The 27,541-nt window shown below is 48.5% G+C and overlaps 1 protein-coding gene across 11 annotated transcripts in view; it reads left to right on the top strand.

Moving 5' to 3' along the window:
• The first annotated feature begins 207 nt into the window (after positions 1 to 207).
• CAMK2G (calcium/calmodulin dependent protein kinase II gamma) overlaps positions 208 to 27,541 on the top strand; it is a 175,138-nt gene continuing 147,804 nt past the window's right edge. For all 11 annotated transcript variants that reach the window (XM_084633764.1, XM_084633765.1, XM_084633763.1 and 8 more), the window contains exons 1-2: positions 208 to 430; positions 2,213 to 2,307. In XM_084633764.1, the coding sequence (XP_084489890.1) occupies positions 366 to 430; positions 2,213 to 2,307 (160 nt within the window). In that variant the 5' untranslated portion in view covers positions 208 to 365. The remainder of the gene's footprint in view (positions 431 to 2,212; positions 2,308 to 27,541) is intronic.

The raw sequence follows: 27,541 nt of genomic DNA, 5'->3' as shown, positions 1-27,541 counted from the left end.
CAGCAAGGGGGGGCTCTCCAGCTGCAGCCTGCACGGGGCTCGGCGGCTCGCGTGCGCCCCCGGGCCCAGCACCGCCCCGCTTGCCCCGAGCGCCAGGGCGCGGCCCCACCCTGGGGCCGGGCGCCGGGCGGAGGCAGGGGGCGGGCGGGGGGTGTCTCCCAGTAAGATCTCGCGGTGCTGGCGGGGCTCAGCCTCCTTCTCCTCCCTGGCGAGCGGTGACTGTGCAGGGCGGCGCGGGGAGCCAGGCAGCAGCCGGAGGAGGCTGCCCCGAGGACAGCGCGATCCGCCCGCGCCGGCCGGCCGGCAGCAGCCCGCGCCTCGCCCAGCCCCATGCCCGAGTGGCGCTGAGCCGAGCCCAGCCCAGCATGGCCACCACCGCCCCGTGCACCCGCTTCACCGACGACTACCAGCTCTACGAGGAGCTCGGCAAGTACGGAGCCCGCCCGGCCCTGCGCCCCGGGGACCTCCGGCTGCGTCCCACCCCCAGCCCAGGAGCCCCCGCCCGCTTGCCTCTTCCCCCACCCCCCTGCCCTGCCCCGGAGCCGCTGCGGCACCCTGGCTGTCCCGCTCCACCTTCCTGTGCCGGACTGGGTGCTGCGAGCTCCCGGGCTCCTCCCGTTGCCCTGGCCCTGGGACCGGCAACTGGCGTCCGCTACACCCGAGGATCCTGCCACCGCCGCCCCTACAGTGGGACCGGGAGGGGTCTGCTGCACTCTAGGGCCTCCCGCGTTCCCTTCGTCCCTGTTCTGCATGGGGAATGGGTGCTACTGCCCCCCGGGTTACTCCCATCCCAACCCCAGCTGTAGTTACAAGCCAGGGTGCCCCCCATCCCTGCACCATGTGAGGCTGTGTACCCCAGGACTTACTTCCCATCTCCTAGCTCTGCTCTTGAACTGCTTGGGGCTGCTGCACCCTGCTCCCCCAAACCATCCTGGTGATAGCCATAATCCGGGACACTCACCCAAGCTGTCCCTGCTATCGCTCCAGCTTCCTCCTGAGATACTCCCCCAGCCCTGCAAGAAGGACCAGGTTCTGCGGCTGTATAGGGGATCTCCCCTCCCCAGTATTGGGATCAGGCACTGCTGCACGCAACTCTCCCCCCCCTCCCCCCACACACTTAGACCTGCAGTGGGATCCTGTGGGGATGTGGAGGAGATGCAGCAGTATACAGGATGGGATCATTGGGTGTTGATGCATCCCTGAGTACTGCTGCATCTTTCCCCCTCCTTCCCTGCACCAATCTCTGGGCACTGCTGCATCTCTTTACCCCATCCCCACATGGATTCCTAGGCTGCTGCTGCAGCCTGTGTCTCAGCACCCAACCCTGGGCCAAGGAATGGTGTTTGCAGTGTTTCTGGTTGGTTTATGTGGAGAGGTTGGGGGTGGGAGCAGAAGTTGAGGAGGGGTCAGGACTCTGGAGTGTAAGGAGGGGCCCAGCTGCCTAGAGCCAGATCCTCTCTGATGGATTAAGTTTTCCATGGGGCTGCTGTGGGTTGTCTGTTCTGTTTTGTTTCCAGTTCCACTGTACAGACTTCTCTGGGGACTGGTGGGACCTAGTTCCCCACTCAGTTTTTTCTCTCCCCACAACCTCTTAGGGCTTGGGCTGTCTTTCCTTACACCTTTTTTTCTTACGCTATCTCCCTTTTCTTCTAAGAATCCTTCCCCTTTCTGTTCTGCCACTTAGTGCACTTCTCCCTACAGCCCGATGCAGCAATAATAATTCATATTTATAAAATGTTAACTTACAAACAACAGTTAGCCTGCCAGTCCCCCTGCACCTCTGGGAAGAGGAATTTATCTCTAGTTCACAGATAAGGAAATGGGTGTAGCAGAGCTAGTGGCTCATCCAAAGTGCTGCGGTGATTCAGTGGCCCAGCTGGGACAAGTACCCAGGAGAACTGATTCCTAGTTGTCTTCTCCAGCCACTAGACCATTATGGGATGGACTTCTTGGCGATGTTTCCAACCTTCTGGGCTACTCTTTCACTCTTCAGCTCCTGAATGTTATGTCTCTGCACTCTTCTCCCCTCCCCACCATGGTGTACTGTTTGTGCTTTCCTGCTTAAGGCCCCTAGGAGGCCTCAGCCAGGCATTTGGGTATACACTTTTCCTCTGGCGTTATTTGCTGACTTGACATGTCTAGGTTGGGGGTGGAAGTCGTTCCAGTTGCATTATTATTTTCAATTTCACAGCCCCCGCTATCTTTCTTCTAGGGGAGCCTTTTCTGTGGTCCGCCGATGTGTGAAGAAAAGTTCATCCCAGGAATATGCTGCAAAAATCATCAACACCAAAAAGCTGTCAGCCAGAGGTTAGTATCCAGATCTGTCCTTCATCCCATTGCCTTTCTCTATGAACAGGAGAAACATGATTGGAACTTTAGTTGCAGCAAGTTTATGGGCTTTGTAGGTGCTTGTCTTGTAGTTTTAAGTAATAAGTAGTGATGCAAATGGTAGACTGAAGAAGTGTTGCAAGGATCTCAACTTCTGGGAGTACTTCCTGTTATCTTTTCTCTTTTTGAGGACCTACTATGTCCTCAGTGTGCCAGCATTGCTGGAGGTCTTCTGTGCTTTGGGGTATAGTCTTGTTGGATAAAGGATCTTTCTAGTTTCAGGATGTCGTCATAGATGGTGTATTCCTCTTGTAGCTAATCCTATGTCTAATATGCTCATATTTGAACTGGATGGAAGCGTTCTCTAAAGCTTCTAAAAGAACCAAATTAAATTTCTGTTGTTCTCCGCTGCCACCTAACTCCAAAAGCCTCTCTTCAAAACCTGTACGTGTCAACTGAGCTCAGAATAGTGGTACAGAAAGGAACAGAGATCTGTCATCCCAAATTTATTTGCTGAACTTTTCTTGTGATTTGTCCTGGTTCATTTCACAAGGAAGGCTCTGTATGTATGAAGAGTGAGGTGGCTTCCACTGTGGAGGGACATGGGCAGGAGCTGAAATCGATTGGAAAAAATACTGAATTGGATTGCAGTAGGAGGAACTATAAAGAGAGATGTAACTGGCTGAGATCTCCAAGGGAATGAATGTGGAAGAGGAGGCTAAGAGAAGACTTAATGCACTTAGGCCATTCAGTTTTGACAAAAGTGACAAATACTATGTCCCTGATGAGCTAGATGATCAGCCGGAGGCTGAGAACCAGGTAGTATATTGACCAGCAACTGAAAGGGTGACACCAAAGAGGCAGAAGTAGCACCAAAGAGGCGATGAACATAGCTCAGGCTGTCTGATTCCTAAAAAAGAGAAAAGGACGATACACTATCTCCCCAGTGCCAGGGCATGAAATGTGATGACAAGAGCAAAGTATAGCCTGCAGAGAGGCAGTGAATGTTCACCTAGTGTAGTTCATGTGAAAGCTAATGACAGGCACAAAGGGAGAATCTGTGGATCAAGAATGATTTTAGAACCCTGGGAAGAGTGCTGCAGACCGAAGTCAACATTGGTGATGTTTTGTCTTTCTAGTAACTAGTGCAAGTAAAGTCAAGAGTGATACTGGAGACCAGCTGATGGATCTGTGGATGGCCTAGAAGGGGAAGGCTGTCGATGTACAGAACGGATGCCAATGCTCTGTGAAATCTCCACTGAAGCACATGGGATCCCAGTTCTGTGGGTTCAAAACTGGCAGGGCTAGTTACGCAGACTTTAAACTGACTAAGAAATGGGTAATTGGGAGCGTTTGCTTAATGAAAGGAGAATATGATGTAGTGGACATAACTGAAACCAAATAGTGCAGAAAACCATCTCGTCAGCATTAGTGGGTATAATCCTCTTTGTATGCGGGACAGGGTAATACTCTAAATTAACAAAACCAGCAAGAAACAATTTTCCCATTAACAGAATGGTAGCGAAATAATCTGGTAAGGTTGCAAGAAGTGACGAAGCTGTAGGGCTAGAGGAAAATGAGAACAAAAAATTCCTAAAACAGTTACCGTGGAGTCCAAAATCTCCAGATAATGTGGTCATGTAGGATTTCAAGTACTCAGACAGCTGTTGAGTTACAAATACAAAAAGTGTGGAACATCATCACTTCTCAGATTAACTAAAGGTTAAATAAATGAGCCAGGAAGTAGGGAATCCAGCTAGAGGAGAAATCCTCCTTGATCTACTTCTTACCACTAGGAAGTCCTTGATTGAAAACATAAGTGGTGTTGGACACTTCTGTGCTAGTGATTTGTGAGCTCTGTTAATTCAAGGTATTGATGAATAGGTTCATAGAACACAGCTGTCCAAAGGTATCTGATTTGGAGAGAGCAAATGTGGGGGGAATTATGAAACTGGCTGAAAGAGAGAAATATTGGGAGGAAGAAGTTGTGGCTGATCAGGCTTCTTGAGGTCCCACTGAAATATCTGATGGCCACAAGGAACTTGTATTGGAAACGAAGTGGGGAAAGACAAGGCAACAAAGAATTAATGATAGTCAAAAGGGTTGGTGGGAATAGAGGCTCAGATACGGTGGGACTAGGCGCCATGTAAGAACCTAGATGGATAAACACTGTAAAGGCTCTTCAAACTAGAAATGTTAGAGAGATGTTAGGGCTGTTAGCCAATGATAAGGGAGATGAAATCAACAACTGTAAAACGGCGGAGCTGATGAGCAGTTCTTTTTAAAAAGCTGTCTGTTATGGCAGCAGGACCGTGAGTGAATTCTGCAATAGCCTGGGTGTACCTTGCCTGCTGCTTCCCATTCCCATGTTAGTTCTTGCCTCATTGGGAGCACACACCCATATAGCTTCTGCACATATTGGGGTATCCCCCCCCCATTGCCCCACTCCCAGTACCCTCCTCAGACTTCTGTAAGGCGTTTGACTTGGTCCCACTCAACACTTTAATTAAAAAAAACTCTAATGATATGAAATTAACACGGTACATGTTAAATAAATTAAAAACTGGATAATTGATAGGTTTCTAAACGTAATTGTAAATGGGGAATCCTTATTGAGTGGGTGTGTTTTTCAAGTGGGGTCTTGCAGGGATCTGTTCTTGGCTATATGCTGTTTAACATTTTTTATCAGTCATGCGGAAGAAAACCTAACATCCCTGATGAAGTTTGCAGACAACACAAAGATTAGAAGAGTGGTAAATAATGAAGAGGATGGGGTCACCGATACAGAGTGATCTGGATTGCTTGGAAAGCTGGGTGCAAGCAAACAATGTTCGTTTTAATATGGTTAAAAGCAAATGTATAAATCTAGGACCAAAGAATGCAGGCCATGCTTATAGAATGGTGGAAGCAGTGACTCTGAAAAAGATTTGGGGGTCATGGTGGATAATCCCAGTGTGATGCTGTGCCCAAAAAAGGGGGTTCTCAAAGTGGGTTGCAAGATGTCAGCCCAGCCAGGACTGGGGCTGACAGCCCGAGTCCCTGTTAAATTAAATTAACACCTTCCCCACCGCCCCCAGTTTTTAATTGAAAAGGGTGGTCGCACACAGAGGCTTGCTGTTTGAAAAGAGTCACCAATACAAAAAGTTTGAGAACAACTGAGAGCTAATGTAATCCTCTGATGCGGAAATGGGGATCTTGAGCAGGAGCAGAGAGGTTATTGTAGCTCTGTATTCGGCACTGGTGGGATCGCTGCTGGAATAGTGTGTCAAGTTCTGGTGCCCACAATTCCAGGGCATTGATAAATTGGAGAGTATTCAGAAAAGAGCCACAAGCATGATTTAAGGATTGGAAAACTTGCTTTATAGTAATAGAGACGGACCCAAGGCGCTCAAGCTATTTAGCTTAACAAAGAGAAAGTTAAAAGGTGATTTGATTACAATCTAAAAGTACCTACATGGGGAACAAATATTTGACAGTGGGCTTTTCCGTCTAGCAGAGAAAGTATAACATGATCCAGTGGCTGGAAATGTAAGCTAGGCAAATTCAGCCTGGAAATAAGGTACACATTTTTAACAATGAGGATAATTAACTATTGGCACAATTTACCAAGGGGCGTGGTGGGTTCTCCATCACTGACAATTTTAAAATCCAGCTTGGATGTTTTTCTAAAAGATCTGCTCCAGGAATGGTCCCTTGCTGGCCTTGGAATCTAGACATTAGCTTAGCTCCTGCCTTCCACACAGGTCAGTCCAAACCTCCTGACCTGTCTCTTGCACTGGAGGAGGGTCCCCCTTGCCTTGGCTTCTACATTTCAGAGCTCTCATATGCAGGGGAACCACACACCCCTGACCCCGAATAGCATTGCTAAATTGAACATTTAAAATCTGCTCCTAGCAGGATTTGAACCTGTGTTTACCCAGGGTACTTACTACTGCTTCAATGAGAGGTGCCACACCACTGGCTAGGAATATAACTCATGCTCTCTTCACAGGGGTTGACCTGCTAGTATGCTTCCCATGAGTACAATCATAGACTATTAGGGTTGGAAGAGACCTCAGGAGGTCATCTAGTCCAATCCCCTACTCAAAGCAGGACCAACACCAACTAAATCATCCCAGCCAGGGCTTTGTAAAGCTGGACCTTAAAAACCTCTAAGGATGGAGATTCCACCACATTCCAGTCCTCACCTTCTAGTGAAATAGTGTTTCCTAATATCGAACCTAGACCTCCCTCACTGCAACTTGAGACCATTGCTTCTTGTTCTGTCATCTGCCACCACTGAGAACAGCCGAGCTCCATCCCAGGGCTTACTAAGGGCAAGGAGCTCTGACCTGCTTCCATGCTGGCTTTATGGGAAGAGGTACTTCCAAAGGAGTCTTCCTCAAGAAAAGCAAAGCAGTGGGGTGTGACTGACTTGGAAGTGATGGAGATCGTGATGTGTAGCTGAAAAGCAGGGAAGGGAATGCTTAGGGAAAATTAAATATAATATGAGAGAAATCAGCGAATCCTAAAGCCTCTGTTAATGAGCTTAATGAACTGCAAACCGTTGTTTTTATCTTGAAAGTCACGAACTGAAGGGGAACCGGCGGGTTAGAAATAACCCTACGTGGCACCCATACAGTGTTTACCATCCTAAAAGCGTAAAAAGCAAATACTGTCCTGATTTTTTTTTTTTTTTTTAAAGGGAAGTCCTGGCAATCACGGTCAAATAAACTCATCCCTTTATAAAATAATGGGACAAATATGAAGGGACAGATCTGTAAGCACCTCAACACAACCCTAAACCAACTTCCTGGCATTATAAAGAATAAACTTTGTCAGACAAATCTGATCTAAATGCAGAGTCAGTGGACGCATTAGACATCATAGTTGGAATTCATTAAGCTACTTGGTATTTGTGTTATGGTGGAGTGTAGGAGGCAGGGCCCACTGTGCTAAGCACTGTATAGCAGAATGACAGTCCCTCCCCCACACAGCTTGCAATCAAAGTCAGGGGTTCTCAGACTGGGGGTCATGACCCCTCAGGGGGTTGCGAGGTTATTATGTAGGGTGTTGCGAGCCGTCATCTCCACCTCCAAATCCCGCTTCACCTCCAGTTTAGTGTTAAATGTGTTTTTACTTTATAAGGGGGGGTTGTACTCATAGGCTTGCTGTGTGAAAAGGATCACCAGTGCAAAAGTTTGAGAACCACTGGTCTAAGTACAAGACAATAGCCAATGCTGGGAGCGGGATACAGTGCTTCAGCCACCTGAAATTCAGGTTGGCTTGGATTCAGTCTGTCACATGGCCTGAGAACTGGCTGGAAGGACTAAAGGGTAATGATAAACAGCCATGTCTTGACTCGTGGGGATGTGTGGTGTTGGAGCTGCCGGGATAGTTGTTAGGCCTTATTTTGACTTTAGATCTGTAGAGTGGCTTGGAAGATACCCATGAAGTAGGAGTGAGTGAATTGCTTAAGGTGAGCCAATGGGTCTGACTAGCAGTAATCGCTTCAGAGGAAAGAATCAAGGAAAATTTAGTCTTACTATTGGAGGGAGGCAGGGACTAGAGATTATTCTGTAGGGAATTCATCTCCTTAGGGGAACGATGGAAGCCCCATCAATAGCTTCTTTTCAGATTAGGCTGCACAAATTCCTCCAGAATAAATGGTATGAAACAGTCCTACACTGGAAAGGGGTGGATAGGACTCTGCTGTGGTTCTTTCATCCCACCAGGCCCATCTATACTCTTGACTCCCAGGGAGGTTTCTGGGGCAGTTCACAAACAGTAATGGGAGCAGGAGAGGATTTTCTGCTGTTGGCTTTTGCCGCTGTTGTATTTGCTGCTGAATCTTTGGAAGGTGACATCCCCAAGGACACAACAAAAAGGGCAGCTTTCTGCCCTCTGCATGAAGGAGGACGTTCTTTTAGGCCTGATCTTTGTTTCTGAATCAGCACCTGTAATAGGGTAAATGTCCTTTTTGAGATGTGAGGTGGCACCTAATTTGGAACACAGGCACTGCTCACCCCTCACTGGATGCTGGAGCTGAAGCGTAGCCTGGAGTTTATTGCCAGGATGTGGCCCTTGTGGGGTTCAAAGCAGCAGAAGTTCTGCAACTCTTGAAAGGCTCCCTGGAGGGTCCTGGCAATCACGCCTGCTCTCTCTCTCCTGCCCTCCTGCCACTGGAAATAGGAGATGATGCTCACCCTGTCTTGGGGAGATTCTGTGCTGCACCCAGGCTTGTAGTCTGCCTCATTTATTGCTCCTGGGTGCGCCAAGGAGGCAATCTGACAGTTGTCCCTCTCGGGGGTCTGGATGGTACGAAGGCTGGGGATTGCTCTCCCAGCCCGCCTTTGGCTCCGAGAAGCTCATCACCTTGGACTGAGTCCTGTCCCCTGTAGCTCAGTCACAGAGGGGCTCAGTTCCATGAGGGCTGTGGGTGGGGTTTCACAGTAGCAGTTTCCTGGCCTTGCGAGGCTCGAGGCTCGGGTACCAGGTGAGTGCAGTGTGTGCAAGTGCTGACCTCCAGTTGAGCATGGACTGCTTTCAAGGTATTCAACCTCAGTCTGGCAATCCTCAGAGCAGCCCAGGCTCCTCTGTAGCTACAGCATGCCCAGCTGAATTGGATGCAGGCATCAGTAGTGCACTGCAGCCCAGTGCGTAGGCTCCTCATTAAAGCAAGGAGAGCCCACAGCACCACTCGCAGGAGCTTGAAGCACAGATTCTGGGGTGTGTACAAGTGCCTGTGTGTGTGTTTCCTTGCGGAGACAATGCATCAGACCCTGCCTGTCAGGCTGCACTTGGAACATCAGGATGTGTTAGATGGAATCTGGTGGTCTGGGCAGGGAGTGGGCCTTGCTGCTAACTTCTCCCATCCCAGCTCCTTCCTCCTCCTCTGTTAGCTGTCTGAATGGCAGCATGCATAGGAGCGTGTGAGAAATAGACTGCGGTGAGAATTTGGGATTTTTGCTGGCCGTGTGTGTGTGAGACATGGGAAGTGACACTGTATAGGTTTCTGGGCCACTCACTTATTGTCTGATGTGGATAATGTTCAAATGTAAGGAGTGGGAGAGTGGGGTGGAGTTAATAAGGGAGGGCCCCTGAAAAATATTTCAAGGGCCCATCTTCTCCATTAAATGTATCGATTGCCACTGGCTGGACTTCTCCATTCTGAATTTTAATACACATGCATGGAGCAGGAAAGTAAGAAGCCGGGGGAACGGGGGGGGTATTAATACGCTTACGTCATAAACTGCAGCCTTGCACCTCGTGCTAGCTGTCTTTCTCTCTACCTCTCCCTCCTCCCCCCTGGTCTGTGCTCACCTCTTCATCTTGCAGTGTCACTTTTTAGAACACTGTTTTGAATCATGATTATTTATCACTGCAGGAAACTTACTTGGAGAAGGGGGGTGTGCATGTGGGGGGAGAGAGAGAGAGACCCTGACCTTGAAGAGATGGGGGAAGGGACTGATGGCCGCATTTCACTTTCACCAACAGCATTAATTGCTCTCAGTGTGGCAGGAGGGCCAGCCGTAGGGGGTGCTGCTTGTGCTGTGGTTTGCAATGGCCGGAAGCTGGTTGCCTGACATGGGTTTCAGTGCAATGGCCAGCGTTACCCCAGGTTGCCTCTCGGTTTACGCTGTATATTTTATAAAGGAGCTGGAGCGGGGCAGGCAGGATTTCAGCTTGCTGTCTGTCTGTCCTCTTTGGTCCCACGGGGTGTTAAATTACCGGCATCAACAATGGGGAGGGGGAAGGGAGGAGAGGCAGGCACACAGATTGAGCAGGCGTTCCTAGTGTGGAATTGTGGCCCCTGCAGAGGCCTGGGAAGGGGGACTAGGGTTTTTTCCTTTCCTGTTCTTAAGACTGGGTTTGTGCACGGCCCAGATGTGATGAGACTAATTCTTGCCAGTGTCCCAGAGGTCCTGGGCTCTGCAGTACTAACCCTACTGGAGAGCCTGGTCTGACACATGTCCTGGTGTTCCTTAGGCTGAGCAGGTAGGGGTGGGGGTTTTGGAGCACACTGTGGATTCTTGGGACAGGGAGCATTAACTGTGCTTCTTGTGTGAAAGATGCTGTGCAAAATCAAGTTGCACGTAGCACTTGTGTTGAATTTGGGTGAGTGTGGAAATTTCCCTGCTGCGGATAGATTTAATCTCCCTCTCTGGATATAGCTAAAACTATCCCTGCCAGAGAGAACGCTTATCCCTGGATCATAAAAACACTTCTGAAGAGGGAATTTTTTCCCCCTCTTCTACCAAATGGCAGGTTATTATCACAGATGTTCTCAAGGAAGGATTGTACTAGCTTCCTCCCCTCCCCCCATAGGATTTTATTTCCCCAACCCCTGCAAATTAAAGCACTGGCTGTGGGTATTATTGCATATGCAATAACTTGTCAGAGACGCCCTATAAAAGGGGAAACATACAAATATAAAACCTAGGTTAATTTTGTCCATTTTCCCCCTTCCAGCCCCTTCACCTGCCCACAGTCTGCTTAGGCATCTTCCCCCTTTCTCAGGTTCTCATGGTTGGCACACATAGTGTGTTTTTCCTTGTGTAAGAGTTAACTTACCAAACATCTTAATGACCATTTGTAAGCTGTAAAAGGAAGGGAGGACACAGGAGTGAAGTAAAACAGCTGGTTTTCAGAGCAGCCTGTGGCTGGGGAGCTGCTGGCCAGAGAGGTGCTTGGGTGCAGGATCACTGGCATGGGAAGGTAATGTGGGATGTTGTAGGAAGCAGTTCGCTGCTCCTTGCCTCGTTCTGCCCACTTGCAAAGCAGCTGGCTGTGGAAGGTAGGAGGGAAAAGAAGCAGCCAGAATGAACTGGTTTGTGATGGGCGGACACACTTGCTCACTGGAGTTTCTGCCCATGGAAGAAGAGAGGAAGTGTAAACTCTGCAAGTCATACAACTCTTGTTCCTGCCAGCCATTACCACAACACTAAGCTTAATGTTTCAGGCCATGGGGTTCTGTGAGACAGGTTGACCTCAGATTCTCTTCCATCCCTTCTTAAATTAAATATCTGTTGAAATACCGCCACATACTGCAGTAATGGCTCCTCAAACTCTCTAATGAGAGGTTTCAGAGTAACAGCTGTGTTAGTCTGTATTTGCAAAAAGAAAAGGAGTACTTGTGGCACCCTAGAGACGAACCAATTTATTTGAGCATAAGATTTCGTGAGCTACAGCTCACTTCATCGGATGCATCCGATGAAGTAAGCTGTAGCTCACGAAAGCTTATGCTCAAATAAATTGGTTAGTCTCTAGGGTGCCACAAGTACTCCTTTTCTTTTTTCCAAACTCTCTAGTGTCATTGCTTATATGCTCATTGAATATTGCAGTAGAGTATTTCCTAGGAAAAGGAGTTGGTAGAGTGGAAAATCTTCAGCAATAACCATCTTGATTATTGAAAGACTAGTAGGGCATGAGCCTCAAGTCCCTCTTGAGGGAATTGCTGGTCCCTAATCCTGAGGTTTTGTGCTCTGGTGGCTTTTTGCACCCGCTGCCTCAGGTTTCAGTCCTAGCTCCTACTTGGACACCAAGGTCCTTGTTGGGTGAGTGTTCAGTGTGTCCATCAGTGGCAGATAATTTAATAGTAAAGTAATTGATCGTAACAGTTTGTTCTAATGTATGCCTTTTAAAAATTGATGCCGCTCCCGCCCCCCGCCCCCCCGCCACACACACACATCTGATTGCATTGCAGAGTTGCTGTTATGTGTAATTCTGAAGTAGGGGGAAGCTGGTGGTTGGTGCACATGGCTGGCTCCAGAGAACTGCAAGCCTAATTTAGAGCTGTCTGGAGAGCTGATTAATGTTGGATATAGTCTGCCAGATCTAGCCTGTTTTGTTACCAGGGGGCAGGAAGTTAAGAGATGCCTGTGGCTCGCTGTGTATGCTTGAAACTCTGTTCTAGCTCATACTGGCAGGGTAGAGTCTGGAGGAGAATTCTCTCTCTCTCTGAGACAGGAGTTGAGTAAATACACTGACCTTTTGAGGAACGTGTGTTCATGTGCCCAGGTGTGATACTGGAGTCTCAGTATTTGTGTGTTAAGCTCTTAAGAGCCGGAGCTACCAATGTCCTAAGTAATGAGCCTGTTGTTTTGGTGGCTCAGTACCAGGTTCCTGCTCTGGGGGTAAGTCCTGTTCCAGACACGCACTGTTCTTTAAGGCCTAGTCTGCACTGTGGCAGGAATCATACTATCAAGGACCATGCACCGATCTGGTGGTTATGCTCCATTTCCCTGATCAGCAGAGCTACTGGTCTCTTTCTGAGAATCCTGTTAAACAAACTGTGCTGTAGGCCAGCCCCTCTTCGCCACCCAACATGCTTTCAAGGAGAGTTGCAACACAGCTCTTCAAGTACACAACACTTTCTGCACTGATAAGCCCTGGGAGCAACAACTACAGTTAAAATAAAAGGAGTTCTTGTGGCACCTTAGAGACTAACCAGTTTATTTGAGCATAAGCTTTTGTGAGCTACAGCTCACTTCATCGGATGCATAAAGTGGAAAATACAGTGAGAATGTTTTTATACACACAGACCATGAAAAAATGGGTATTTATCACTACAAAAGGTTTTCTCTCTCCCCACCCCACTCTCCTGCTGGTAATAGCTTATCTAAAGTGATCACTCTCCTTACAATGTGTATGATAATCAAGATGGGCCATTTCCAGCACAAATCCAGGGTTTAACAAGAACGTCTGTTAGGTTTCAGAGTAGCAGCCGTGTTAGTCTGTATTCGCAAAAAGAAAAGGAGTACTTGTGGCACCTTAGAGACTAACCAATTTATTTGAGCATAAGCTTTCGTGAGCTACAGCTCACTTCATCACGAAAGCTTATGCTCAAATAAATTGGTTAGTCTCTAAGGTGCCACTAGTACTCCTTTTCTTTTTAGTTAAAATGTTGTTATTGCTAGCATGGTTCAATGCTTGGGGCCTAAGGCCTTGTCTACATTGCAGTTTTGTCAACAAAAGTCAGCTTTTGTTAACAAGACAGCGGAGTGCACACACTGAAATGGTCCTCCCACCGGTGCAACTCCCCTGCTATGCCAACAGTAAAACCGCCTCAACAAGGTGACGCAGTGTCTGTGCCGTAATTAACGTGGTGGGTAACCTAACATAGGCCAATTTATCTTTGTAGTATACAAATGGGAGTTCTGGCCTGCTGGGGAAGGAGTGGGTGAGGAGTTGGAATAAGGACCTGGTTGCCTGAACAAAAGTGGGGGAATGGTGGCTGGACAGACTGGCTCAGTGGTGGGCACAGGGATTCAGACAATAAGTGCCAGAAGAGGTCTAGGGATGGCATTGAACCTGCAGTTGTGGAGCTGCTGGATTAGCTTTTGGGGGTATTGCTGTGATGGGGGGTGGGGACAGGGATTGACAGATTAACCAGATGCCTGCCAACCATACGATTCAAGCTACTCACTGGAGGGAGGGGGATCTGCCAGCAAATCCAAGAGAGAGCACTGCTTTGAGAAGCCCAGCTGCCCCACTCTTCAGCTGCTGGGATTCCTAGCCAGGTGCTGTCTCTGGACTCCACATGTGAGCTCCATTTGCCAGATCTGGCCCTGGAGAGTAGGGGTCTGACAGACTTCAAGTTCTACTTGCTCCTTAGCTCCAGAAGAGTCTCTCCTTTCCCAGAGCCTTTTGGGTGCGGCAAGTTTGCAGTGAGAAGGGGTGGGGGGGGGGGAGAGGTCTCTGCTACTCTTCTCCTTTCAGCCTCTTTCTTTGGTGTGTGTGGGGGGTCGTCTCTCTTCCTCACCAGGAATAGCTCCAGTTGTCTACCTTGTACTCAGCTTTCCTCGGAAATTGGTGTGATTCTTGAGTTTCACTGGTGCCCACGGGGTTCAGAAGAGCAGGCACAAAACTAGCCAGCCTGGAAAAGTTCTGAGCATCAGCTGAGGCAGCAGCTTGAGCTGTCTGCCTGCAGATGCTGCATCAGCTTAATCCCGGTTTGTCCCCAAAAGGCTTCCTTCACAATACAAGCTAGAAATTTACTTCACTTTTTAAATGAGAGCATGAGCAGTTTCTATAGAAACTGTGGTACAGGTCTCCCCACTCATGAGGGGGTTTTCAGTCCCTTTAGGATCCCCTGACTTGAGGATGAGAATCATAAAGTTCAGAGACCTTCTGGTGAGAGCTAGGGACATGGGGAGAGGGGTCAGGGAAACATGCTCCCCCCCCTTTATCTCCATTTCTCTTTCTGCAAGATGCAGGGGAGCTGATGCTTGCAGTCCTTAGCAACGGACTGTCCTGTGGAGGCTGCCCTGCAGCAGCAGAGCAGGAAGTGTTGCTTTCCCCTCTTACTCCAACCCCTTTCTAGCTGTGGTTTGCAGTATGGGGGTTCTTGACAGGTGATGCTTGTGGAGGGGGAGGAATCATTGCTTGGAGATGGTGGCTGTTATGGAGGGCAGGGTTCTCCCAATCCCAGGGGATCTCTGAGAAAAAGGGGAGCAGCTGTTCAACACCCCTGGGTAGAGTCAGAGGTCCTGGATGGAGTGGGGAGTGAACAGAGAGGTTCTTAAAGATAATCTGAGAAAGCACTTGTTCCCCCTCTCCTCCCAGGTGGGACTGAACACACTTTAGCCCAAGGAGAGGAGTTTCCCCCGACTGGTCTCATGCAGCAGAGCCTGGATTATTTCCTGTCACTGCAGTTCTGTTTTTAATGTGCCTTACATTCCAGAGGGGTTTGCAATGGGCGGCTGAGCTTCTAATTGAGGGATCTCCTTATCTGTGCAGCAGAATGTGGTATGGGTGTAAAGTTCTCCCTCATCACGGAGATGATGCATGTGTTCAACCTTCTGGCTCACTTGCTGCCTGGGACTTGATGTCATGCACCTGATCTGAAGTATGAAGCATGACTGCAGAAGGGATGGTTGTTCAGAGCCAGCTTTGCTGGGATATGCCTGTTAGAGGCATGTCGCAAATAGCATGCATCCAGTGGAAGCTCTCCTGGGGGAAAGCAGTTTGTTAAACCTTCTCTTGTATTGGTCTCCTGTGCTTGCCAAACATGTTTTAGCATTTCTGCTACAGCACTGAAAATTCAAGTACAATTTTCAGTGCTGGAGAGCACTGGCCATCCTTGCCCCCAACATATGTTTGATCTAGGTTTTCAGCTACTGTGGGCAGTGTCAGCTAAGTCCAGTGCTAATTCTAACGCATGGCTTACCTTGTGTGTGGGGGTCCGCTGTGCGTTGTTAGTCTGGGATAACTCAGCTGACCCTCTCCTCCGCCCGCCCAGAACAACAGCGTTCATGGCGGGCGGAGGAGCGTGGCAGCCATGTTTGACGCCCATTGTCGAATACTGCTGAGAGGTGTAGGTGACTCTGGTGGCTGGTCACATCTTGAGCTGCTGCAGAGCAGGTGACCCAGCTTTCTGGACACGTGTTGCCTCCTTAGCTCTTTGTGGCTGTGTGGTACACTTAACTTAGGCTCGTGCCTTTACCATGAAATGGGCTGCTTATCTACGGCACCAGATAAACGTGGAGAGATTTCTAGGCTTGCAGATGACTTGTTTCATAACTTCCTCTGTCTCCTTTGAGCATGTGGCTGAATACCTCTGCTTTGGAAGTTCACTTTTCCTGTACAGAAATACTCTTGCTCTGTGTTGGCACTAAATTCAAGTGTCCTCCACACCTTTAGCTTCTCTGGAGAGAGGGAGGGTTCTGGCTTAGAGAGGGACTGAAAGGAGAGCGCAATTGAATGATTAGAACATGGGAGTTTGCCTTCCTCCTGCATCTCTGACTTCCTGGTTGCTGCTTGGCAGTGACTTGGAGCTTTCTGCTGACTTGTCTCTCTGCTGGCACCTAAGTAAATGGATTTGGGTACTAGTAAAGCGCTCCTTGTGGCCTTTGATCTGACCCAGATGGGTTTCTTCCAGCTGAGGGATGAAATGAAGCAGCGTGGCGGAAACTCAAGAGACACTGGATGCTGTGGGCCTGGTTCCCCTTCTTGTTTAAGAAAACAGGGGGCCTGCGCAGAATTCAGTGGCATTAAACCAGTTCAAAGATAGTGGGAGGAGGATCAGGCCCTAAATGTCTGTATAGGAAAGCGTGACTCTCTCCAGAGTGGGGTAGGAGCTCCCTTGATAGAGGGGCACGTTCTGGACTGAACAAATGTGGAGCATGAATTTTCTGAGTGAGAGTCTGGGTCCCTCTAGGTCAGTGATTCCCAAACTTTAACAGCTCGCGAACCCCTTTCGCTAAATTGTGAAATCTCCTAAAAATGAATATTTCCAGGGATTTAAGTTAAAATTTCCTCCACGCTCCTTGGGGCTCCTGCTGCTGGATCCCATTGACCACCCTGGTCAACTGAGCTCGGGCTGCAGGTCCCGCTAACCACTGGGGCTCAGGCTGCCAGCCCCAACTGCCCGGCCCCGCTCTCCCTGGGTCTCAGGTTGTCAGCCCCGTGCGGAGTGTTGGGGTTTGGGTGGCCAGCTCCCCCGCTGATGGGGGCAGGGCTCGGGCTGCCAGCCCCAACTGCCCGGCCTCACTCTCCCTGGGGCTTGGGCTGTCTGCCCTGCAACTGGGTCCCACCTGCTGTCTCCAATGCCCGGGGTCCTCTGGCCGCCACTCGTGAAATTTTTCTGGCGAACCCCCTGTAACGTTCTGTGAACCCTAGTTTGGGAACCACTGCTCTGGGTGATTGTGGGTCCCTGCTTAGCCAGTAGCTTTTACCATCTCCTCTGTCAAGCTAGTAGTTGATACGTAATTCCCTCAGCCAAGCCTAGCTCTAATTCATTCAATGGGAGCATGCTCCTGGGGCCTGAAATGAGCTCACTTGGTTGAAGGTGTCTGTATCTAGTTAAGTGCTTCAGGACCCTCTGCTGTGAAGTGGCAGTGGGCTTGAGGCAGAGGTTGAAGTCCTGGAACAAACAGGTCACTGTGCTTATTCAAGAGAGGCAGCCCACATATCTGCATCTGTTTCTGAATAGCTCTGTGCCCTGCTGTCTCAGTTGCAGTGTGTCCACTTTAAGAGGGTTCATCTGCAATGCAGCTGTTAGCAGGGAAGTTCTGTAAATCAAGAGGGAGCGAGCACAAGCGAGTCCGGCACCCGCAGTTTCTGTTGGGTCCTTGTTGTGGCAGAGGGAAACTCCTTCAGAGAGAGAGAGAGAGAGGAGAACGATGCAGATAATAGAAGCCTCCTTCAGTGCTTCTATGTCCACCAGCCGCTCAGGGGCTGCATGAAAAGCACAATGGGTAACAGCCATGGAACTAGAAAATCCTGTCATGTTCTTCTCTTCTTGCCCCTCCCACCCCCAATAGTCTAACCCGGTGTTTGCTTTGAACTGACATGTCTTGCTGTCTTTATTGCCTGCCCACACCCCCTTCTCACACAGGATGTCCTGTTACAGCAAAGGGCCTGGGAGCTTCCGTTTGGAACTCTGATCCCAAACTTGGAAATTCAAGCCAGGCTGCGAGTCTCTAATCTTTCCATCTGCTCCACCACGCGCTGCACAGTCTGGCCACAGAGTGGGGTGCTGCTGAAGTGGGGACTGTGCTGGCGACCTGGCAGGCAGGATTGAGGTGCTGCTGCTATGCAGGAGCTCTGGGGTGGGAATTGTGTGTCCAGCAAGCAGGGTGCTGCTCAGGGCTCCTGGGGAATGAAGTGTGTAGGGCGTGACTGTAGCATTGTAGCTGTGGGGGCTGCACATCCAGTGGGCAGGATGCAGTGGCTGCAGGGAGCTCTTGGGACCTCAGCCCAACAGGCGGGGCACTGGTCTGGGGCACATGCCCAGGAGGTGCACTCAGTATTCAGTTTCCTGCTTAATTCCTTTCCCCATTTGGCACACACAAGCAACTGAGTTACTGAAAGACTTGCCCAGCGGATCAGCGTAGACTGGTATCACATTCGGAGTGAACTCTCTGGTCTTCCAACCGGAGGCTGGCTGCCTTGCATGTTTGAGGAGGAAAGTGCTCCATGGTTTCTGGACTCAAGGGTGTGTCAGTTCAGAGCAAATGCACCTTTATTCCCCCTCGGTGTCCACCAAGGGGACCCACCCTCAGGCTTCTGGCTCTCCAGCTGTTCTCTCCAGGGTGGAGATAGGCATCTCTCTCTCCCCTGATCAGGGTATTTCCAGGCTGCACAGCTCCCTGCCTACCCAATGACGTCTCCAATAAGCCAGACTGCCTAAGCAGGCCAACATCTGCGCTTTGCTTTCTCTCCAAAGGCTGTGAACAGTGTACTGCTACAGTTACCACCCAGCTCTTTCTAGGCAAGCACTTATTCTTAAGGTGAAAGCATCACAGAGAAACCAAATTAAAAGAACCTACGCACGTGCTAACAAGCTTACCAGAGGTCACCCCAACTCCAGCCTCAGGCTCTGGTGGGTGTCAGTCCTTCAAAACCCACAGCTAGGCTTTCCCCAGGTTACCAGTTCATCACTATGTAGGTTCAGAACCGCTGTGAATAGCTCAGTCTTTCCTTATTCAGCTTTGGCCTTAGATCTTGGCCTCACGGAACAGGTAACCAGCAGACAAAGGCCCCTCCTCAGGGTGTAGCTTCAAAAGGCTGGGTTTTTGCATGACTGGAGGTGGGGAATTTACATTCACCTCCCCCTACATATTTCCCAGGAAATACACTTCACACATATTGTCCCCAGGGTCCATTCTAGTCTGGCATGTTGTTCAATATAGTCCTGTGATCACCTTACAGGCCTTACATCATCTATCCTCCCAGATAGGTTACATCCAATCCCAGCCCACAGCAATACATATATTTTGCCTTAAATACAATGGACTCCAAATAAACTTAATTCCTAAGGATATTGCTGTATCTGCCAGAGGGGTTGGGGCTGTTGCTACTTTTAGACTGGACCTGCCTGGAGAGGGAAGAGTTGGGGAACAAGTATGTGCATCCTTTGACTCTGTCCACTTGACGTGCAGCCAGGGTTGGTTGATTTAAATCACCGATTTTAATTACGATTGAAATCAGCAAGGAGGAAATCTGGATTTAAATTATAGATTTTAATCAAATTTTACCTTTTAATTTTCAGTTATTTTCGTAAGGTTACGTGGTAAACATTAAAGCATGTTATTTACAACAAAATATAGCCTTTCCGCTAAACTTGATGCTGCTTTTTGCTGACCAAGAGGATGCACTATATCTATATATGTTTATTTAAGCAGTTATATAGCTTAACTTGTATTTATTCAGATTCTTAATTTTTACATTAGTATTTTAGAAAATGGTGTCTGCATTTCTTATTTACTAGATTAATTTTTTACTTGTGATTTGTGTCACATACTCTTTGAATGGAAATTCAAATAGTGCACAGTATTTTAATTTTTTTATTAAATAAAACTTCCTTAAAAGTGTTGCATATATAAGAAAAGAAACTGTTTATCAAAACATGTTTTGCATTGGAACGTAACTGATTTATTACACAAAAGAAGCATTATCTGTAGATAACTAATTGAACTGATTTGTTCTTGGTCACAATGTCCTTCAGGAATTTATAACTAATAGATCTTATTCTCACACTTAGTTTTTATTCATAGATTGGAAGAGAGAAACAAGCTTTCCTGTTTTGCAACTCCCAGTTGGTTATTTAACTTTGAATGAACTAGTCATTGAACTGAACTAGCTGAATAAACTGACATGAAGAAAGTATTCTCTCTGCACCTGCAGGAGAGGCTGCTGCTGTCAAAAGCTGGTTCAGCACTTCAGTAAACTCTGGCTCCAGGTGTTTGTCTGGTGACTTCCACCAGTTCAGTATTTGACTTTCTTTAAAACTTGGCAGCAAACATGTACTACTTAATATTATGGTTTTTAATTTAATTTAAATAATTTTAATACGTTTAGGCCTGAATGCAGGTTATAGATTTCAAATTGGATTTTAAACAGTTTTATTTTTAATAATAAATGTGGATTGAATTAATAAAAATAATCCGTTTCTTGTTTCTTAAAAAAGTCGATATTTTTCCCCTACTAATGCAACACTCCCTTGCCTGTGCCCTTCCCACCCCCGTCCTATGGTTAGAAGTGTTTCTGGGAAGGTTTGTTCTGGGTTTTCTTCCTCTGCTTTCTCACCTCCCTCATGCACTTTTTCTCTGATTAAGTACGAGCATTGGCAATGCAGGAGGGTGTATTTTGTAAAAGGCCACCCGATCTCCATCCTTTTCCCCCATTAGGCAAACTCTTACTCCTCCCTTTGCCTTCATCATGGGCTTTCATCCTCTCTCTGTTCTTGTCCTGACTGAATTGCTCTGACCATGTATGAACCATGCCCCTCCTCCTTTGCTGGCGGGCTAACTTGCTGCAAGAAGCTATTTTTAGGGTCTGCTTCCTGGGATATTCTACCCACGTCTGGTTATGGTGATAAAAATGTCACTGAGGCACAAGATGAAAGGGCTTCAAGCCCATCACAAACATCCCTGCTTCTCTGTTGTAATGGTGAATGGCGGGAACTACTCAACCGCCGCCTCCCCCCTCCCGTGAATAGGGAGACAACCACTAGGACCCCATAATGCATGCCCCTGTGCACAGACTTTCAGTAGCATCCTGAATTTCTAAGGAAATGCATTACAGTGTGCTGTATTGCCTCTGAACTTGTACAGCAGGGGTGGGCAAACTTTTTGGCCTGAGGGCCACATCGGGGTGCGAAACTGTATGGAGGGCCAGGTAGGGAAGGCTGTGCCTCCCCAAACAGCGTGGCCCCTGCCCCCTGACTGCCCCCCTCAGAATCCCCGACCCATCCAACCCCCCCTGCTCCTTGTCCCCTGACACCCCTCCCAGGACCCACCGCCCCAACTGCCCCGCCTGGGATCCCACCCCCTATCCAGCCCCCCCAACAGGCCCCCCTGGACTCCTACGCCCTATCCAACCCCCCCCATTCTCTGACTGCCCCAGAACCTCTGCCCCATCCAACCGTTCCCTGTCCCCTGACTGCCCCCCGGGACCCCCTGCTGAACTGCTCCACCGCCGCGCCACTGCTGCCCCCTTACCATGCTGTTCAGAGCGGCAGGAGCTCACAGCCCTGCTGCCCGCGTGGCTGCAGGCGAGGGGGGACAGTGGGGGAGGGGCTGGAGCTAGCCTCCCCGGCCCGGAGCTCAAGGGCCCGGCAGGATCTGGCCTGTGGGCCATAGTTTGCCCACCTCCGTTGTAGAGGGAAATGAAAGGCTTGCCATGGTTCTTTTGGAGTTTCTTCCCATCATTCTTCAGGGTTGGTGGAGGGCAACCAGTTTCCGTGCGCTGGGAAGTCTGCGCTTCAGAGTGGTATTCAAGGTTGTCCCAGACTGGCAATTGGCTTCGTTTGCCGGGTGATTTTGGCAGCAATACAGTGAAATTTAAGGTGGAGGCTAGACTACAAAAGAAGGTGCTTTGAAAAATGTGTTGGCATGTGGCATAGGGCTTGACATTTGTAAGAATCCCTTGGGAGGTTGTGGTCAACCTGGGCTTCTGCGCAAGGTTGACCATGACCAGATGACATTGTCTTAAAGGCATCAACACCTAGTATAGGCACGCTGTACCTAGTTTTAAGTTATCCTTAATGAAAACTTGTTAGTTAACCCTTTTTTCTCTGTGTTTTCCCCTGGTGTAGATGAGGCAGAAATGTTTCCAGTGCATGTAAGTGCAGTTGGTAAGGGCTGTGTTGCTTTCTGTGTCCATGGCTTGTCTGTTGGGATGAGACTACTACTCTGTAATCCTTGGAAGTGAGAGGCAGCCATTTTTCTTTTCCTTCACTTGTTCTTGACCATTGGCTGGACTGCCCATCTTTCTAATCTCTGCCTTATGGTGTCCTTTGTTGTTTAATATAACATGCATTTTTGGGGGGTTGGTGTGGGTGACATCTAAATTACAGTTGATTTGAGGCTTGAGCCTTCTCTCATGCACTTGAATTCCTAGGGAATTTGATCTGTACTTACAGGGGGGTCTTCTTAATTTAAAACCATCCCATTTCTGCTCAGGGAAATTAGGCCACATTGTCAACTTTTAAGACTTCCTTTAATTGCTCTGATCCCCTGAGACTTCTTTCTGTGCATTTCTCCTCCTCCTCCAGATCATGCTCCTGCAGGGTTTTCCTTCCCTTTCAGTGAGTGGATGTTTAACAGTTGGCTATAGAAGTGCTTCATCTATGCACTGGTCCCAAGGAGGGTACATGTCTAACTTACCCTTCAAGTTTCTTTTTAGTTCCCACCCCTTGAAATATTGAAGAGAGGGAGCTTTTCTGTTGGCTCTGTCTCCTTGTAGAAGTTTTTATAGGGGATGTGGTGAGCACTGGCTGTATGTTATGTTGACCACATCTCTGCTCACCCCATCAAGCAAAGCATGTTCTGCTGCATCTTGAGTGTGTTTAGAACATGCAAGGGTTATCTGCTTTTGTTTCCTTTGAATCCCACTCCCACCCCTTGTCCAGAGCTGCATCTCCTTCGGATAAACAGTAACGCTGAGACTAAAATGTCAGGGTCTTTTGGAAAAGAACTCTCATAGCCCCTCCTCTGTGAGATAGCCAGGTTAACACTTACGCATTGTTAAAGATACTTTGATGGAGCTGGGAGTATCTACCCAAGGTTTTGTGATGGATTCGGGCTGGCTCTGGAGAGATGCTGTCACAGGGTGGCTGGCTCCTTAAAGGGAGATGGGTCACAGTTCACCTGTGACAAGGTTCACTCACATCCCCAGGTGGGGGAAATAAAGGTCATGTAATGAAGGACAGGTGTCCTTCGTGGGAAAGCACAGGAAAGTGCAAAATTAGACAGGCTCCTGCAGGGAAGGAAGACCCTGTCACCAGGTAGCCAGAGCCAAAAGGCTGAGCTCCAATCCAGTAAAGCCTTGGGGATAGTGGTTGAATCAGAGGAGGGAAGATAGGTCTCTCAGGAAGGAAGGGTTCGGCCCAGTCTAAAACTGGTGTAAAGGCTTTGATAGTTTTTTATTCTTGGGAGAGACCATTGAGTTCTGTTCATGATGGACTTTGTTGCCAGCCTGAGTGGAACTGGTGAAGGGTGAATCAAAGGGACCAGGGAGGAGATCAGCCCAAGATCTGCGGCCTAGAGAAGTAGTTTTCAACCTTTCCAGACTGCTGTCCCCCTCTCAGGAGACTGATTTGTCTTGTTTCTCCTCACTTAAAAGCTACTTGCTTACAAAATCAGACATAAAAATACAAAAGTGTCACAGCACTCCATTACTGACAGTGTGCTGACTTTCTCATTTCTACCATATAATTATAAAATAAATTGACTGGACTATAAATAGTGTACTTACATTTCAGTGTGATACTTGAGCCTGTCTTTCACATATGAGCCTTGTCTGAAGCCAAAGCCCCACCTCCCAGGGCTGAAGCATGTAAATTAGCAATTGCCCTGCTTGCCACCCCCTAATGTTGGCCCTGCACTGGCAACTCCCCCAAATCCATCCCATGATCCGCCTGGGGGCTGCAATCTCCAGGTTGATAACACTCATCTAGATAAGTTGAGTACCCCTTGAAGACCTCTTGAGTACCCCCAGGGGTACATGTGCCACTGGTTGAGAACCACTGGTTTACAGGACCACTGGAGACTCTGTGCAAGATTAAATAAATGGGACCACCCCCAGAAGGGGTAATCTTGTTTGAAATACTGTGGATTGTGCATTTCTTAGAGGATCCTGATGGTGGGGACGAAACAGAGGCAGGGCATTGCAGAGCAACCTTTTCCCATAAGGAGATGCTCGGGAGGCAGCTGCCTTGTTCCGGATATCAGTATTTAGTTTCTGGATCATTTGTTCTCTCTCAATCGTGATTTCCTTCAGCATTTCCGCGCCCTCCCCCCGAAATGTCTGCTTCTGGCACTGGCCTCTCCCCTTTAGAACACCGAGACATGAGTCCATATCACTTCTTAGCAGTATCTGTTCTGTCAATATCTCACTTTCACTGACTACTTAATGCTTGTGCCTTTCATCCAAAGAGCTCAGAACTGCTTAAGAACGCTTTATCCTCCCAGTACTGCTGTTGGGTAGGCTAGTGTTAGCCGCCTTATTTTATAGATGGGAAAACTGAGACGTGAAGCAGTTCTCAGTGACATGCCTGAGCACTCACAGCAACTCATGGACGTTAGAGAATCCAGGACCAGTTTCTCAATATGAAACTGATAAGAAAAATTAAGATTGTAAGGAAAATGGCATCTGGTTAAGAACATATGTAAGTGTGTACCGGGGGTGGAGGAGGGGAGGGCAGTGTAATCTAGTAGCCAGAGCAGGGGAATATTGCTCCATCCTCTTCCTATGCCCTTGCTGGGTTATTTCTCATCACATAAGCATTTGGAATTCCTTTTGTTACCCTATTACTGGGATGGCTTACACCTCACACATGTAGCTTTAGACACTCTCTTCCACACTCCTCTCTCCCACATGACAAGAGGCAACACACGAACAGATTGTTTCTCTCAATATCTTTGAATGTGTGAGGAGTAAAAAGCATGTGGATACGCTGGACCCGTGGGATATGAAGGGTTACTGAAGGGGGTAAAAGAGACAACATAGACGCATCAGTCATCACTACAGAGGCTGAGAAGGAAATACCTACCCAGAGCTTACTTTACAGAGGTAGTCGAAGGGGACGCCCTGTCTGATGCAAATCATTTTTAAAAAATGGTGGGACAGCTAGCTGAAGGAACTGAAATGCAGTAAATCACCCAGACAGGGAAACATTCATCTGTGAGATCTGAAGGAACTGAACTGCTAGCTATAAGCTTATTTGTCACTAATACAAGCTACTGTACTTGAGTGCGACAGCCATATTCCCCATCCGTATACTAAAAAGAGCTCAGAGGCATTATAAGCATAGCTTTACCTCAGAACCAGGAAAAGTAGCTGAATCGGTCACAGAAACTTCAGACAGCATAGTCAGGGAAACTGGGTTTTATTCCTTCCTTGCTGTGTCTTTGGGCATATCACTTTGGCCACATCTACACTACAGGGACTATAGTGGTCTAGTTATGGAACTGTAGCTATGCCAGCGTAACCCTGTAGTGTAGACACAACCTACAGTGACAAGGGGTTTTTCTGTTGCTGTAGGAATTCCACCTCTCTGAGTAGTGGTAGCTAGGTCAACAAGTATTCTTCCTTCGACGTAGCTGTGCTTACACCGGGTGTAGGTCGGCATAGCTGCAGCACTCATGGGGTGGATTTTTCACACCACTGAGCACTGTAGTTGTGTCAGCCTAAATGGAGGGGTAGATCAGGCCTTGTCTACGCTACGAAATTAGGTCGAATTTATAGAAGTTGATTTTGTAGAAAGCGTTTTTATACAGTCGATTGTGTGTGTCCCCACACAAATGTTCTAAGTGCATGTAATTGGCGGAGTGCGTCCACAGTACCGAGGCAACCGTTGACTTCCAGAGCATTGCACTGTGGGTAGCTATCCCACAGTTCCCGCAGTCTCTGCCGCCCATTTGAATTCTGGGTAGAAATCCCAATGCCTGATGGGGCTAAAACATCGTCGCGGGTGGTTCTGGGTACATATCGTCAGGCCCCTCTTTCCTCCCTCCCTCGGTGAAAGCAATGGCAGACAATTGTTTCTCGCTTTTTTTCCTGAGTTACCTGTGCAGACGCCATACCACGGCAAGCATGGAGCCCGCTCAGCTAACCGTCATCGTATGTCTCCTGCGTGCTGGCAGATGCTGTAATGCATTGCTACACAGCAGCAGCTTATTGCCTTTTGGCAGCAGACAGTGCAGTATGACTGGTAGCTGTCGTCGACGTATTCCAGGGTGCTCTTTTAACAGACCTCGATGAGGTCAGGGGCGCCTGGGCAAACATGGGAGTGACTCAGCCAGGTCATTACCCTTTTAAGTTTCGTCTCATGGCGATTCAGTCCTACTGGCAGTCCTACTGCGCCGTCTTTTAATGAGCAGCCAGGAGAGGACGATGGCCAGCAGTCATACTGCACCATCTTCTGCTGAGCACTCAGGAGATGACGATGGCTAGCGGTCATACTGCACAGTCTGCTGCCAGCAAGATGTATAAAGATAGATGAAGTGGATCAAAACAAGAAATAGACCAGATTTTTGTATTCATTTTCTCCTCCCTCCGTGAAATCAATGGCCTACTAAACCCAGTTTTGAGTTCTATCCTTAAGGGGGCCATTCTGTTTCTCGCAAAGCCACCCCTTTTGTTGATTTTAATTCCCTGTAAGCCATGTTGTCGGTCGCCCCTCCCTCCGTCAGAGCATCGGCAAACCATCGTTGTGCACCCTTTTCCTTGGATTGCCCGAGCAGATGCCATAGCACAGCAAGCATGGAGTCTGTTCAGCTCACCGCAGCAGTTATGACCATTGTAAACACCTCGCGCATTATTGTGCAGTTTATGCAGAACCAGCACCTGAAAAACCAGGTGAGGAGGCGACGGAAGCGCAGTGATGAGGATATGAACACATCTTTCTCTAAAACCGCCTTTCCCTGTAATTTGGAGATCATGGTGTTAATGGGGCAGGCTCATGCCGTGGAATGCCGATTCTGAGCCTGGGAAACAAGCATAGAGTGGTGGGACCGCACAGTGTTGCAGGTCTGGGATGATTCCCAGTGGCTCCAAAACTTTCACATGCGTAAGGGCATTTTCATGGAACTTTGTGACTTGCTTTCCCCTGCCCTGAAGTGCAAGAATACCAAGATGAAAGCAGCCCTCACAGCTCATAAGTGAGTGGCAATAGCCCTGTGGAAACTTGCAACGCCAGACAGCTACCGGGACAGTCGGGAATCAGTTTGGAATGGGCAGATCTACTGTGCGGGTTGCTGCGATGCAAATAGCCAACACAATCATTGAGCTGCTTCTATCAAAGGTGGTGACTCTGGGAAATGTGCAGGTTATAGTAGATGGCTTTGCTGCAATGGGATTCCCTAACTGTGGTGGAGCTATAAACAGAACCCATATCCCTGTCTTGGGACCGGACCACCAGGGCAGCCAGTACATAAATCGCAAGGGGTACTTTTCAATGATGCTGCAAGCACTGGTGGATCACAAGGGATGTTTCACCAACATCAATGTGGGATGGCCGGAAAAGGTTCATGACGCTCACGTCTTCAGGAACTCTGGTCTGTTTAAACGGCTGCAGGAAGGGATTTACTTCCCAGACCAGAAAATAACTGTTGGGGATGTTGAAATGCATATAGTTATCCTTGGGGACCCAGCCTACCCCTTAATGCCCTGGCTCATGAAGCCGTACACAGGTACCCTGGACAGTAGTAAGGAGCTGTTCAACTATAGGCTGAGCAAGTGCAGAATGATGGTAGAGTGTGCATTTGGAAGTTTAAAGGGTCGC

Source organism: Lepidochelys olivacea (assembly GCF_965140295.1).
Source record: "Lepidochelys olivacea isolate rLepOli2 genome assembly, chromosome: 7".
Classification (NCBI taxonomy): domain Eukaryota; kingdom Metazoa; phylum Chordata; order Testudines; family Cheloniidae; genus Lepidochelys; species Lepidochelys olivacea.
This window is presented reverse-complemented; position numbering and strand designations above follow the sequence as displayed.